The sequence below is a fragment of the Phaseolus vulgaris genome, chromosome 4, assembly GCF_051622355.1.
Source record: "Phaseolus vulgaris cultivar YP4 chromosome 4, ASM5162235v1, whole genome shotgun sequence".
In the NCBI taxonomy this organism is placed as follows: Eukaryota; Viridiplantae; Streptophyta; class Magnoliopsida; order Fabales; family Fabaceae; genus Phaseolus; species Phaseolus vulgaris.
Genome location: NC_143501.1, coordinates 6359980 through 6373125, shown reverse-complemented (window position 1 = coordinate 6373125; position 13146 = coordinate 6359980). Strand labels below are relative to the sequence as shown.

General features: G+C 34.0%; 1 protein-coding gene and 1 pseudogene across 2 annotated transcripts; both read left to right on the top strand.

Moving 5' to 3' along the window:
• Positions 1-3168: 3168 nt before the first annotated feature.
• On the top strand, positions 3169-5769 carry LOC137837011 (receptor-like protein kinase FERONIA pseudogene; annotated as a pseudogene). Its single transcript, XR_016520512.1, has one exon. The product of XR_016520512.1 is annotated as a receptor-like protein kinase FERONIA pseudogene (transcript).
• A 3761-nt stretch (positions 5770-9530) lies between these two features.
• On the top strand, positions 9531-11187 carry LOC137837014 (malonyl-CoA:anthocyanidin 5-O-glucoside-6''-O-malonyltransferase). Its single transcript, XM_068645823.2, has one exon. The coding sequence runs from the start codon at positions 9629-9631 to the stop codon at positions 10997-10999; it is 1371 nt and encodes a 456-aa protein (XP_068501924.1). The 5' UTR covers positions 9531-9628; the 3' UTR covers positions 11000-11187.
• The last annotated feature ends 1959 nt before the right edge of the window (positions 11188-13146 follow it).

Here is a 13146-nt window from a genome sequence, read left to right as displayed (position 1 = left end):
CATTCATACCATCCAACTATGTCTAAACTACACACAACAATCACTTCCAGTTCTTGGAATCCAAAAACAAAATTTAAGACAATGACCAAGCAGAAAGTAATTCATGGGTCCCCACTTATTAACACAAGGGTCTTCACTTACACTATAAGGGTTCCAATGACCACCAAATCATGCTAAAACTCACCTAATTAACATTCATACCATCCAACTATGTCTAAACTACACACAACAATCACTTCCAGTTCTTGGAATCCAAAAACAAAATTTAAGACAATGACCAAGCAGAAAGTAATTCATGGGTCCCCACTTATTAACACATGGGTCCCCACTTACACTATAAGGGTTCCAATGACCACCACATCATGTTAAAACCCACCCAATTAACATTCATACCATCCAACTATGTCCAAACTACATACAACAATTACTTCCAGTTCTTGGAATCCAAAAACAAAATTTATGAAAATGATCATGCAGAAAGTAATGCATGGGTCCCACTAGTTAACTCATGGGTCCCCACTTTCACTACCAGGGTTCCAATGAACACCACATCATGCTAAAACACACCCAAATAAGATTCATACCATCCAACTATTGTCAACTACACACAACATTCAGTTCCAAATACAAGAATCTGAAAAATAAAATGAAGACAATCAGCATGCAAAGAGTTATTAATGGTTCCCCACTTACACTATAAGGGTACAAATGAGATAGAAATTTAATATACTGACTTCGTTTCTGGGTGTGTGTGACAATTCCTCTTTTCGGCTGAAACATAAAATATTTGCAGTATTCTAGACAACAAATACATACTCAAGGGTAAAAAACTAAATATAATATGTACACCAAATGATGATACCTATTTGCTGTTAACAAAATGTCCAAAAAAGAATAACCTTAGAGGAGGCTTTTGGAATTACAAGTACTTTTATGAACACATGATTTTCCAACTTACCAAATGTGTTAGGACTTGTAAAATTTTCATGAAATTTCATATGAAGGATTAGGAGACCAAAAACCTATAACTGCCCTTCAGGACTTAGGCCATGAACCCACGTTAATTTCTAAGATACATTTGTTGCTTCTCAGTATATCAATTTCGAACGTCAGCCAACGAAATAGAACATCAATCCAAAATCCTTCACAGTCACACACCCCATACAGATTCAGTTCCCAGGATTACCTATCATCTTGTCTATGAAAAAAAAGAAGAAATTACCTACACATTGAATTTTTAACTTTAAATTTCTGAATAAACAGATGATGCTTTTTTAACAGGTTCTTGTTATGCATGCACAATCTCAAATACATCCACTATCGCAGTCAAATTTGGTCAATCACTACACCAAAATAAACAAACTTACCTTCTCCTCCTTCCTCGTACCGTTTCGCAAACCACCTTCTCCTCCTTCCTCGCAGCGTTTCGCACACCACCGTCACTTCGCACTACTCCGCCGTCAGTTCGCACTAAACCACCCTCAGTTAGCACTACTCCGCCGTCACCGTCAGTTTGCACCTTTGCCCTCTCCGTCGTCACCGTACACAACTTCTTCTCCGCAGTCACCGAAGTCACCGTTCGTCTATCTCTACACGTTCCTATGCTTGCAGGAAATTTGAATTTCAAACCCTAATACACTCTTCCCCCTTTTCAGATCACATGCCACGTTGCTTTTACCAAAAATACCAAAAGTGTTCATGCCACATCATCCATTCCTCCACGTCACACAGGTGTAAATTGGAGCAAACGGTTTGGAAGTGTCAAATAATCATTTTCCATAAATATAATTAGTGGTCCCCTCCTTTTCTTACTTTTCCTTCTCATCATTTTTTCCTCTCCAACATACTACTGAGTCCAAAAAAAGAAAAACTTGAGGTAACCATTTCTTCTTCCTTGTCTGATAGTTCGACTTGTAAGGTTTCTAAGGTTGTGAGAAGATGCCTCTGCTTGACGTCGTCCATATTTCGGAGACGGCTTCAAAGAGTTCTCCAAGTTCTTCAAAGTCTTCTTGTATTAACGACAAAGCTAGTGCAGGTGGGATGGTCGAGGATATTTTTCTTTCGGTTAACCCCGTTGAGGGTGTCGTCGAATTGGACCTCCCGCCTAGTTGAGCCCCTCGGTATGACTAGGTGGACTCAAGCGTGTGAGAGCATTCCTCTCGATTTGATACCACTGTGTCATTAAAGTCTTTTAGTGCTAGTATAGATATGTTGAACCTTAAGTCACCATAAGAAACTGTGCTCTCGAAGGTGCTCGCCATTTGACATTGTGAATATTTTTTCTTATTAAATTTCGATTAATTATTATCTAGAAACTTGATTATCTAAAAGAGAGTATCTTTAATTTAGTATTATATCAATATCCAAAATATAAGTTAAATGAAGATACAAATTAAATTTAACTAAAAAAATATGAAATCTATAACTAAAAATTAAATATTTGATATTTGATATACAAAAAGCGCCTGACTTGAAAACAATAAAAAATAACTAAAAACGTTGAAGGAAACGACAATTATTTATTCACACTAATTTAAATTCAATGGAGAATAATATTTAGGTTACTAAAACCAGTCATGTGTGTGAAGTATAAGTAGCCCAAATTCGACTGAGAATAATATTACAATTTTACCATCTTACAATTTATATCATTCATTTTATCGGTATTCAAATTTTAATTTTATAAGAGTGGTAAAATGTAATTAAATTTAATGAAAAATTAAAATTTATAAAATTAATGGTTATGTGTATGTTTTGCCATGCTGATATGTTGAGACTGTGAACAGTAAAAACATAACTTTAATATCTCAATAAATTAATATTTTATTCATTTTCATTTTATTTTTTAACTAAAAACATTATTATATTAATATAAGTGTTTTTCAAATATATATTTTTCACTTCTCATGGTGTTATTAAAGAAACTTTTTCCTTTGCCCTCTCAGTTCTTTAACTTTGTTTTAAGTCTCCAATAAAACATTAACAGGTTTTGTTCGGTTTTGCTTTTGCACTTTCGATTTTGGTAGAAACCGTCAACTGAATAGACAGGCAGTGGTCCGTCCCTAACAAACAACGCTGCATGTTCTTTTCTCATTGCGTTCCATGCAATTCTAACTTGGAAAATGATACATTGAAACTTATGATAAGTCTTCGCGACTTCATTCACTTCTGTTCCCTCTCACCACAAACCATGGCTATCACCTTCACCATCTCCTTAACACTCTTCTTCCTCCTTCTACACTTCTCCACACACCTCCAAGCCTATACCCCAGAGGATATTATCACCATCAGTTGCGGCACCACCGGAAATTCCTCCGACGGTCAAAGAAGGTGGACCGGCGACGAAGACACAAATTACTTATCTTTCCAAGACGCCACCGTTTCAGCGAAGGCAACAACACAGTCTCCTTCCACCAATCCAATCCCCTACTCCACTGCACGCTTGTCCCGTTCCCAATTCAACTACTTCTTCCCCGTCTCGCCAGGCCCCAAATTCCTTCGCCTCTTCTTCTACCCTTCCGACTACCCTTCCTTTCCCCGCAACCAAGCTTCTTTCACCCTTCAATGCAACCAATTCACTCTCCTCAACGCTTTCAACGCCTCTCTTCACGCCGATGATCAAGCCACCACTACTATCTTTAGAGAATACGTGGTCAACGTCAACGACGGTGAGAAGCTTATCCTCACCTTCACTCCCTCCAATCCAAACTCCTACGCTTTCATCAATGGAATCGAGGTGCTTTCCATGCCAACCGATTTATATTACACCCAACCAAATGATATAGGCTTCACTCAAGTCGGAACCAGCACGCTCTACAGCGTTGGAACCAGCTATGCGCTCCAGACTGAGTATAGAATCAACTCTGGAGGCAATAAAATCCGGCCAGAAAACGACACCGGTTTGTTCAGGGATTGGGCTGACGAAAAAGCTTATTTTATTAAAGAAAATCCAAAGAATAATGATCTACCAGCTGACATCGATGGGAAGATGAGCATAACCGTGAATCCTGATTACGTGGCACCGAAGGAACTGTTCAGAACAGCGCGTAACCAGGGCACAAACGGCACTCTGAACAAAATGAGCAACCTGACTTGGGTGTTCCCCGTTGATTGTGGCTTCACTTACGTTCTCAGGCTCCACTTTTGCGAGCTTGATCCTCTTATCAATGACATGAGTGATAGGAGATTCTTCATTTACATAGCGAGCCAGTTGGCTGAAGACCGTGCAGATGTAATGAAATGGAGTGAGAAACAAAAAGGTGTAGCTGTGCACAGAAACTACGCCGTTTTGATTCCCAAGAATGGTAATCAGAAAAAGTTTAATCTCTCGCTTCAAATGCACCCTTACGAAAGCGGTGTGGATACGACTTACAGCGATGCCTTCCTGAACGGTCTCGAGATCTTTAAAATCAGCGAAGCCCAATCAAACAACCTAGCCGGACCCAACCCAGACCCGGTTCAGACTAACGGCCTCGCCGGACCTATCCCGGACCCGATTAATAACAGAAGGCGGATGATTGTAATCACGGCAGGGGTAGTATCAGGTTTCGTTTTCATCTCGCTTGTCGTTTTCTTTGTCCTGTTCTCCACCACTTCCAAGTGGACTCCGCTGTTGTTCTCAACGACCAAGTCAACCAACGACTACAATTTTTCTCTGCCGTCTGATCAATGCCATCGGTTTTCCCTCGTCCAGATCAAAGCCGCCACCAAAAACTTCGACAGCGTCTTCATCGTCGGCGAAGGGGGATTTGGCCACGTGTACAAGGGCTACATCGACAACGGTTCAATCCCGGTCGCCATCAAGCGCCTTAGACAGGGTTCCCAGCAGGGGGCTTGCGAGTTCATGAACGAGATCCAAATCCTCTCGCAGCTCCGCCATCGCCATCTGGTCTCACTCATCGGTTACTGCTGCGATAACAAAGAGATGATCCTCGTTTACGACTTCATGGGACGCGGAAACCTCCGCGACCATCTCTACGGCACCGACAATCCCTCTCTCTCGTGGAAGCAGCGCTTGAAGATTTGCATTGGCGCCGCGCGCGGTCTACGCTATCTTCACAGTGGCGCGAAGCACGTGATCATCCATCGGGACGTGAAAACGACGAACATCTTTGTTGGATGAGAAGTGGGTGGCGAAAGTTTCGGACTTCGGGCTATCCAAAATAGGGCCAAATGAGATGTCGAAGGCCCATGTGAGCACCGCCGTGAAAGGCAGCTTTGGGTATTTGGATCCGGAGTATTTTATTCGGCAGCGGCTGACGGAGAAGTCTGACGTGTATTCTTTTGGGGTGGTGTTGTTTGAGGTACTCTGTGCTCGTTCTCCTCTTATCCATACGGGAGAAACCGAACAGGTGTCACTAGCTAATTGGGCAAGATATTGCTACCAAAACGGGACAGTGGCGGAGATTGCGGATCCCATATTAAAGGGGAAGATCGCTCCACAGTGTTTCGCCATGTTTTGCGAGATTGGAATCAGTTGTTTGTCACAAGAAGGGATGCAGAGGCCGTCCATGAACGATGTCGTTTTGATGCTGGAGTCTGCATTGAAACTGCAAGAGAGTGCCGACGAAAGCGAAGAAGAAGTTCGTGAAGATGTGTTTCATAGGGATTCCAAGGACAATGATAAGTTGATGTTTGAGTTGTTTTCCGAGATTCTCGACCCAAAGCCACGTTGAACTAACTCAATAATGCTAACCCAAACTCCAAATTTATGTGTTTAGTTTCGTGATAACGTGAAAGTTTTTCTGTATAAAACTCAACCTGCTTCTATCTCTTCCCAATTACGACACGTCCAAGGTTTCTTGCTAAATTTACCTATTCTCCACCGAAATACGTGAGTTATAATATATATCCTATTATATATTATAATATATTATAACTCATAGTTAAATAATATTATATAAATAAAAAATCATACGTTTATACATGGAACAACATATTTATTAAACGGAACTCCGATTATCATAATAAAACAATTAAAAAATATTTTATAATTTTTTTATTAATAGTAAAAATTATTTTACAAACCAATATTTTTTAGTTTATAAAATGATTTCTAATTTAGTAAACATACTAACTAACTATTTTGTCTCTAAAATTAATTTATATTTAATGATATTTTTTAGTGTTCCATAACTTTACTATATGCACCACGCTTTCAAAAGCTTGGACGCATTCTACTGCCACATTTAGCTATTCGCCAACAACGCTTTCAATATCCAAACCACTCTTACCTAAATAAGCCTGTGTCTATTTAGTTGGCCCAACACTTTTACTATTTGTCACTCTTTTTATGTGATACACCATTAGCTTATAGTTTCCTTTAAAAAAAATATAATAAATATTTTACTTTTTCCTAAAATAAGTATTTGAGTAACTGTATGATCGTACGCATCACATTTTACTCAATACTCTTCTTTTGATAAAAATATAATAAATAATAAAAACATAAAATCCAAAAAATAGAAAAAATTCAAAATTAAAAATATCAACAAACAAACAATTTTTTTTCTAAGAAAAAATGTCCAGTTCTTATTGGTAGAACTACGTAATGGCAAATTCTTCCTACACCCAATCTTTTTAAACCTGCACCCAACACAATTTTAAATTTCTGGAAATACCTTTCATTTCAGAAATGAAAATCTAGAATTGAAAATAACATATTTTGGAAAACTAGATCCGAAAGAGATTATTATGATCTGAAAATTAAAATCCGGAAACAAAAATCAAAATCTCATTCGGATAAGAAAATCCACAATACAAAAAAAAAATCCAGAAACATATTATGAAAAAGGGGATCCGAAATGTATTTTTATATATATCCTATTTTATTTAAGGACATTTTTGTCTTTTCATACTGAAATTGGGTGCATTAATATGGTACAAGAAGCAATTGTCCTACGTAATCCTTGATTTTCTGTTCTTAATAGAAATACGTAGGAACAAGGTCAATCCTTATTGGGATTAATTTTCTCAAAATTTCATTTCACTTTTGCAAAAGTCCAGCTCACACCAGGAAAAATTCTTTCCAAATTGATTAAAACCTTTAGAACTATGTAAACCCTAATTTTTCATTACAAACAGACATAGGTAGGGCCAAGGACAATCCTTGTCGACCCCAAATAAAAAAATTTGATTTTTTTTCTTTATTTTTAAACAACATTTTTGTTTCTCTTTTTTTAAAAAAAAAGAAGCAATCATTCTTAAAGAACCACACTCATTTTGCGAATTTAATTAAAGGCACTATCTTCGGACAGTACGGGTGTTAATACCTTCCCTACACGTAACCAACTCCCGAACCCCGAATCTAGTTCGCATACTAACTTTCCATTTTTTCTGTAGTTTTCTGCAATAAACTATGATAGCAACTCCATTCTCTATATTTCCAAAATCATTTTGGTTTGTCGTCCACCCGTCACGATTCCGATTGCGACACTGTGATTGTTGAAGTACCCTTTAAAGTCGCCCGATGATCTCCTCAGCCTCCTTCTTCACCTTGCTCATGGCTTCCAACTCCATCTTCAATAAGTCCATCTCAACCTCCATATTTTTTTTTTTGTATCTTTGTTCTTAATGGCAAGGGCCTCCTTATTGCCCAGCAAAGTTGCCTCAACTATTGATAAGTCCCAGATTTCTATAATAATTCATATTAAAATACAGACACTTATGGATATTATTTGATAAAATAATCTCTAATTTATGAAGTTATACCTTTTTACATATTTTGTGATTTTAATTTGAATAAGAACGATTTACTCTCAAATTTATGTTAATTTAAGGATTCTGTGGAAAAATAGAGATGATTGGGCAAAATGGGAATATACAAAGTTAAAAAGAGAAAGTTGGAACACACCAACATTCACCAAAGCTCACCCAAGCGAAGTTACTCCAGTGACGTTGGGTCTTTTTTCGTGAAACTCACCCAGGCAAGTCCAATAACGCCCAAGCAAGAAGTCACTTAGCCAACGATTGTATTATCATTATGTTATTATTATTGTAATTTTTATTTTTATTTTTCATGTTGAACATTGATAAATTGTTAATTAATATTCAAGTTTTCATGGTACTCATTTAGCGAATGATATTTCTTTGAATGCAACTTTTGTAACATTTTATTTATATTATGCATAAATCAAATTTAGGCTCCATTACTTCTACTGGAGAATTGAGAGTATTGCTTTAGTGGCCTTCAATGTCTGCGTATCACACCTTATCACCGTCTAATTGTACCGGTAGTGTTGTGCAAAAACGTTATACTTTTACCCATGTTGGTGGGTTATTGCACCTATTTGTGGTTGTGGAGATTGTTCTGTTTTGAGAACAATAACAACTGAAAAAAAATGTCGAAAAACGATTTTGGGATTGTCCTAAGTACAAGGTAAAATTTATTCAACTAGGTTTCATGCAAACTTAAGAATGTTATTTTTAAGTTATTCATTGTTTAATTTTATTCTTCTCTTCAAAACATATTAGAAGTGGAATAGTTCTAGCATGTAATTTGTTCAAATGGTGCATTGAAGATTTTAGCGATGAAAGATATGCAATTATTGTCCGACAAAGAAATAATATATGTCTTTAGAAAAAACGTTTGAAGGTCTCCACAATAAAGATTCAAATGTTGTTAGGGATGTGTTTTCTTTTTCTAATAGTATGTTCTTAATTTTGTCATAATTTCAAAATTACGAAGAAATTAACATGTCTTTATCTCTCTCTGAATTAAATGTAATGACTTTATATATTTTTCCTTTCAATGACTTTATATATTTTTCCTTTCAATGAATGACTATTTAATGTTCATCCTATGTTTTAAATACTCATTTATTGTGTTTAAAATATATTAATTTCTTTATAATAATAATAAAAACCATGATTAATATTAAATTTTTTTATATAAATATATATATATATAACGTAATATAATATAAATTAAATAATCCTAAATAATATTAAAATTATCTAAATACATTAATTTATCTAAAAAAATAATTTAAATTAATAAAATAAAAAATAATATAATTATATTTAAATTGTATTTATTTATTTTAATTTTATATTATTTTATTTTTATTTATAATTGAAATTTTATATTATTTTAATTAACTAAAATGTGTATAAAATTAATTATTAATTCTTTTTTCTTTTTTTATACACAATGATAAATTTTTAATCTTACAATTTACACTATTAAAAATAAATAAAAGAAAAATATACTTATAACCTATACAACTTTTAATATAGATTTAAATATAAATATATATAATAAAAATAAATTTATAATTAAATAATATAAAAAAAATATTAAAATAATAATATTAAAAATTGTAACTTGTATAAAAAATATGAATTATCAAAATTATCCTAAATCAAAACACTCTCAACTAATTAATCTAAACATATAGATATGATATGTTTATCAAATAGCAACATTACTTATTTTTATATTATTTTATTTTTATCAAACTAAATTTATATAATAAATATGTTATATTTTAAAAATAAATCCCTTTAGTTTCACCGGTAGTTTCACCGCTAAAAAAGTAGTTCTACTAGGTTATGAAGGTCCCCCATCCTATAAAACTCATCCCTTGGCTTCCTTTTGAAGAGCCTCACATCTCCATTCCTTTGAACCATGGCTGAACAAGCAGCATCCCCAGAACCTCTCAAAGTTATCCAAGTTTGTTCAGTGGCACCACTTCATGAACCAACCCTTCTTCCCACCTCCCTTCCACTAACCTTCTTCGACCTCTTATGGCTTCGATTTCCACCTGTTCAACGTCTCTTCTTCTATCCCTTCCCACACCCAACCTCTTCATTCCTTCACTCTCTTCTTCCCTCTCTCAAACACTCTTTTTCCCTCACTCTCCAACACTTTCTCCCTTTCGCCGGCACCCTCACATGGCCTTCTCACTCTCCCCAACCCATCATCAACTATCTCCCCGGTGACACTGTTTCCTTCACTGTTGCTGAGTCCCACCAAAACTTCAACCATCTTTCCTCCCATCTCTGTGAAGCATCACAACGACACAACTTAGCACCCAACTTGGCCAATTCCCATGATAAGTCATCTCTGTTGGCAGTTCAAGTCACTTTGTTCCCAAATGCTGGCTTTTGCATTGGAATCACCACACACCATGCAGCTTTCGACGGAAAATCTTCTACCATGTTCCTCAAATCATGGGCCTACATATGCTCTAACCTTCAAAACCCTACTACACCATCCTTACCTCAGCATCTTACACCTTTCTTTGACAGATCATTGATAAGAGACCCTTCTGGAATCGGTGAACTGTACGCGGAGTCGTGGAAGAATAAGAATGGTTCCAATAACCGAAGTCTCAAGGTGTGGGAGTCTCTTACGGAAGCACCAAGCGATGGACTCAAAGGTTTGTTTGAATTGACCCCTTCACAGATTCTAAAGCTCAAACAACATGGAAACTCTAAGATGAAAGGGAATGTTCATCTGTCAACCTTTTGTGTTACGTGTGCTTATGTGTTGGCGTGTTTGGTCAAAGTGAAACAAGTGAAGGAAGAAAATGTGTTTTTCATATTTAGTATTGACTGTAGATCGCGGTTGGACCCTCCAATTCCTGCCACATATTTTGGAAATTGCGTTGCAGGAGGGAGCTTTGTGGTCCTGACTAAGGAGTTGGTTGAAAAAGATGGGTTCATTTGTGCTTTGGAGGGGATAGTTGAGACTTTGAACAGGGTGAAGGAAGAGGGAGTGTTGAAGGGAGCAGAAAGATTTGGTGCGGGTATGAATAAACCCAGGGAGACTAGATTCTTTTCTACTGCTGGATCTCCATTGTTTGAGGTTTATGGTATTGATTTTGGGTGGGGAAGGCCAAAGAAGGTGGATATGATATCCACAGACAAAACTGGAGCATTTTCTCTCAGTGAAAGTAGGGATATCAGTGGAGGAATTGAGATTGGACTGGTGTTAAGTAAAGCTGAGATGGAAGATTTTAGTACCCTTTTTGTTCAAGGACTTGATTCTCTTTAAGTTTCAAGCTTCATTGCTCTCAGAAAAATGTAATCTTTCCCTTTCATATCTACCCACTTTATTCATATATGTTAGTTTAGTGGGATAAATAAATGAAAATGACTGTGTGGTGAGAATTAGCTTATTCTGTTATAAGAGCTGATTCAATAATGCAGGTATATGGAATACTTACAGATACTTTGATACTATCATTTTTTTTTCTTTCTAAAGATATTATTATTTTAGTTTAAAATTTTGTTTATATTTGTTTTATTAGTTAAATAAAATATTTTATTATTAAACGGAGTTATAAATGTGAATGTGAGAAAAAAATGGTAGTGTGAAAGAATAATTTGTCTGTGGAATACACCAGGAAAAGTATACTTTGAAAATTCAAAGAGTAAAATTTGAAAATTCAAAGAATTAAATTTGAAAATTATAAAAAATTATAAAGTGGGTGTAGAAGAAAAATGGGTATCAATGCACCATGTTCATATAATAGTTCTCTTGTGGAAATTATGCTTTTGTTATCAACTAGTTCACGCAGGTAGTTTTCTTATTTTCTTATGTCCGAATTCTGTGTTCTGTTCTTTAACATGAATGTGATGGATCCTTGGTTTGTGTGATGCAATTAAATTACCTTGAATAAAGCATAAAGAGGTATTCTTTTTCTATGTGACACACTTTCCAACAAACACTGTTTGGACAGCATGTGGTAAACAAATAGACCATCTTCAAAGATACACACACAATTTTGTTCTTTTAAAAGATATGTATACTAGTATTTTGACCGACTCGTGTATGGGAATATTTTAAATATTTCATATTTAAATAATAATATTATAATTTTAAATAATAAATAAATCATATATATTAAAATAGATTTATTTTTCTAAAATATAATATATTAAATTATAATATTAGTTATACAATATTTTATAATTTTAAATTAAATGAATTAAAAATCATATAAATATAAAATACATACAATTGTTATATTAAAAATACAATATAAAAAAAATTTGAAGATTAAATAATATTTTAAAACACTTAGAAGACGATAAATGAGAATGAATAACAGTTAACCGCACTATTATATTTTAAAAATTATAAACTTAATTTATAATATTATAATATTAAAGAAATAAAGAAAAATAATGTTAATATATTACATTTAATATCATATTGAATATGTTTTATCATAATTATAAATCAAAATCACATTAATTATTGATTACATAATTTAAATAAAGATAAAATCTACTAAAAATAAAAAGTATTATGATCTAAATTAATGATTTATACAGGATAATTGTATGGTCTCTTTTTTCAATATTACCTTTTTGAAGGAGATATAATGTTATCAAAATAATTAAATAAAATCTATAAAATATAAAAATAATAAAAAATATGAATTAAATATACCTTTTATTTGAACACTCTTGGGAATCATATGAGCTTTCTGAACTATGTGTTATTTTCATATAGGTGTGTTAAATTCATTTTATAGCTGCAAAAATAAAATATAGGGAATCTTTTAGATACAATATCCATGAGGTAATAATGAAGAAAGTAATTTTAAAAATCATATATTGGTGTAGCTGTCTTATTATACATGTTAACCACATAGCAATGATAAACACATTGTTCTAAAGACAACAAGTCATAACTTAAAATATATAATCGTATTTTGGAAAACATTGTATACTGACTTCTTATTATTAAATAAACACTTTTTGACATAGTAATTGTCACATAACGCAGCATATCATGAATTATCAGAAATACTGTTACAAAATAATGCAACAACTTCATTACTTTTTACCAACTCTATTTAACGCTCAATTCATACAACAATTTCATGAAAAATGTAAAATAATTTCCAGAACAACATGAGTAAGATGTATTGTTAAATTTAAATCTTTGTAACAGAAGAAATACTCAGTAAAACAACAGAACATACTAAAAAACAATACAAAATGGACTACATAGTTGCTTTTCTTTAGGTGTTATAATATAAGTGTTGATAAATATTATATTTAATGTCAACACATCTCAATTAGCACAACACGTTAATTGCATTATTGCAAAAAGTAAAAAAATCTAAATATAACCATGGACAATTAATAAAATCATGAAAATATTTAAAAAAAATTATGAAGAATGAT

Excerpts from the sequence above, each read along its gene's own strand:
- LOC137837014 (XM_068645823.2), top strand. The coding sequence starts at position 9,629 with ATGGCTGAACAAGCAGCATCCCCAGAACCTCTCAAAGTTATCCAAGTT.